We start from the raw sequence: 2,808 nt of genomic DNA, 5'->3' as shown, positions 1-2,808 counted from the left end.
GAAGGTTGCAGTGAGCCGAGACTGCGCCATTGCACTCTAACCTGGGCTACAAGAGCAAGACTCTGTCTCAAAAAAAAAAAAAAAAAAAAAATCCCTTTACAAATATTGACTCATTTAATTCTCAGAACACCCCTAGGAGGTGGGTCCTGCTATCCTGCTGGTTTTGTAGATGAGATAACTGAGGCACAGAGAGGATACACGTGGCCCAGGTCTTGGTCGCATCTCAGCCTCCATTTCCGAGAGGAGAAAACAAGGCTCCAAAAGGGGAAGTCATCGGCCTGAGGTCACAAGCTGGGAAGTGGAGGAGCCAGGATGGGGCCCGGGGTCTATCTGAAGCCAGAGCCAGTGCTGACCCGCCAGACAGGAAATCAGAGCTGGGGACTGACTGTGGGGCCCACTCGAGTGGGTGGTGGGGTGGTGACAGGAGCTGGGATGAAAGCCAGGATGAAGTGTCACATCAGGCTGAGGCTCCTGCTGGGCCTGGCGGGGCGGTGACCCCTGGATGATGCCTGGCGAGTCTCTCCTAATTTCTGCTGTGCCGTCCCCTGGGTGGCCAAGGCGCCAGGCTCGGCTGTGGATCTGACACCTCCTGCTGCCGAGCTCTGATCAGAATCTGGCTGCAGGGCAGGGGGCGAAACTGAATCCTGCCAAGCTCCCCTGGCCTGGATGTCACGGCAGACACCCCGACCCCACTTCTTGGCACCGCCTGACCCCCAGCGGTGGCCTTCTTGGAACCTGGAGAGCCTGTGCCCACCCCATGGTGCCGACCAGGCTGCTGCCTTGGCCCTGGGCGCTGGGCTCCAGGGTCCCCAGGGATCCCATGCCCAGGCTCCTGCCCCTCCCGGCTCTCAGGTGAGCTGCTGGGATCGGGTTCCTGCGGTTTCAAGTCCTGCATTGTTCTTGGCTGGGCCCCGGCTTATGAAACAGTAATGAGGGGCCCCTGCTCCCAAAGCCGGCCCCTCTAAGGTTTCCACTGCCTCGGCTGCTGCTGCCACCACAGCCCGGAGTCGGGGCCTGGGAGGGCGGCAGCGTGGGGGCCTGAGCCGGAGCCCCCCGGGGATGAGGGTGCTGACAGCCGACAGCCACCACCACCGCCAGAGCCCGCAGCCCAGGTAATCCGAGAGGAGGCGGGGCGCAGGGTGCCATGGCCGCTGTCTCCCACCACCAGGGGAGGGACCTGCCGCTCTGCAGAGGTGGGGAGGAATTGGGGGGGGCTCTGGAGGTGAGCAACCGTTCTCCCCTGGTGAGCCCAGCACCAGACCAGCCTTCACAGGTGTGGCCTTGCCAAGGGTGGAGGGAGAGAGGAGCGGGCAGCTGGCTCCAGGCCCCCGCCCTTTTCCTGGGGCCTTGACCCTCCAGCCCTGGAGCCCCTGCCTCTCCTTTAGTGGGGCAAATCTCTTCTGTCCTCCAAGACCTTGTTTTCCCATCTCCTCTACCATCAAACTGCCTCTTCCTCCCTCAGACCTCTTCCTTCTCTCAGGCAGCCTAATCCTTCCTCCTCACCCTTGTCTTTTGGCCGCAAAAGACCCTGGTGGATCCTTCTTTCCACCTCGTTCTGGGGCGCACAACATACATGCATATAAACATAAACTTGCACTGATGCAAACATACGGATGGGTGTACCCGCGGGACCTGCGCAGGCATGCATGCGCAAGAGCTCACTCCACCTATGTGCACACACGTGCCCCCAATACCAGGCCTGTATCCACACACATACCTGCTCCAAGGCCCGTATGTGTACACACACGTGTGCATGCACACACCGGGTACCTCAGCCAGCCCTCGGCTTGAGTCCCAAGGGGCGCTTCCAGCCTGATGGGCAGCTCCTTGAGAAGTGCCAGATCCCTGGAGGAGATGCCTGGAGACTCCCACACCGCTGGGAGGGGCTGTGCAGGGGGAGGGGAGACCCCACGTGGGCGCTGAGCTGTCTCCTCTCTCCAACCCTGGCCCAGGAGCTCAGGAGCCCTTCAGGTGCTGAGGTGCCCTACTGCGACCTGCCTCGATGCCCACCTGCCCCTGAGGACCTACTCAGCGCCTCAACCTCCGGCTGCCGGTCTGTGGTGGACCCGGGCTTCGGGCCAGGGCCCAGGAGGTGGGTAGAGTCCCAGGGCCCGGGGAACGGCTTCATGGGGTGGAATGCCCTTGCCCTTCCCATTTGCACTCCTTCCCCAAGGCAGCACCTGTCTAATGGCTGCTGGCATGGGTCACGTGGTCAGTTCTCCAAACCTAGGCACAGGTGGGCGGTGGGCATGCTCCTTGGGCAGACAGGAAGAACTCAGATCACACCACCCTGCTTGCACTTGGGTGGCTGAGCCTCCCCTCCCCAACCCTGGCTGTCTCTCCCGGGGCTCCTGCCCTGCCCATAACCTCCCAAGACCGAGCTCAGCTTTGCCCCAGGGCGTGTGCTGCTGTGCACCCACCTTGCAGTGGGCATGGCCACAGCCTACTCACATTTCCTGGTTCCCTTTGCACAGCTTTAAAAGATTAAGCAGTCCCTGCACCCAGGGGCACCTGCTGTCACCCACCTACCTGGGTGTGCACTGCTCCAGGCTCTGGGGCTCCTTCCACCCCCAGGCCTGAGTGGCAGTTCCCCCTTTAAGGTCATGATACTGTGGGAGGCCATGGCCTGAGAGTCCAGAAACCTGGGTTCCAGCTTCAGAGCCATCCCTGATGGGTCTTGAGCAAGTTACTGTGTCTTCCTGTGTCTCAGTTTCCCTGTCTGTAAAATAAGAGGGACTGAATCAAATCAGCATTGTGCTGGGATCATTCATGTGCTCCTCACAGGTAGACATATTAAAAAAAAAAAAA

At 60.6% G+C, this 2,808-nt stretch overlaps 1 protein-coding gene across 1 annotated transcript in view; it reads left to right on the top strand.

Annotated features, from left to right (window-relative positions):
* TRIOBP (TRIO and F-actin binding protein) overlaps positions 1–2,808 on the top strand; it is a 98,707-nt gene that overhangs the window by 16,809 nt on the left and 79,090 nt on the right. Inside the window, exon 4 of the mRNA XM_011925681.1 lies at positions 1,953–2,092. Coding sequence (XP_011781071.1) covers positions 1,953–2,092 — 140 coding nt within the window. The remainder of the gene's footprint in view (positions 1–1,952; positions 2,093–2,808) is intronic.

Source organism: Colobus angolensis, unplaced genomic scaffold (genome assembly GCF_000951035.1).
Source record: "Colobus angolensis palliatus isolate OR3802 unplaced genomic scaffold, Cang.pa_1.0 Scaffold65, whole genome shotgun sequence".
NCBI classification, from domain to species: domain Eukaryota; kingdom Metazoa; phylum Chordata; class Mammalia; order Primates; family Cercopithecidae; genus Colobus; species Colobus angolensis.
Note: the sequence above shows the minus strand (reverse complement) of the source record. Positions and strands in the feature narration are given on the sequence as shown.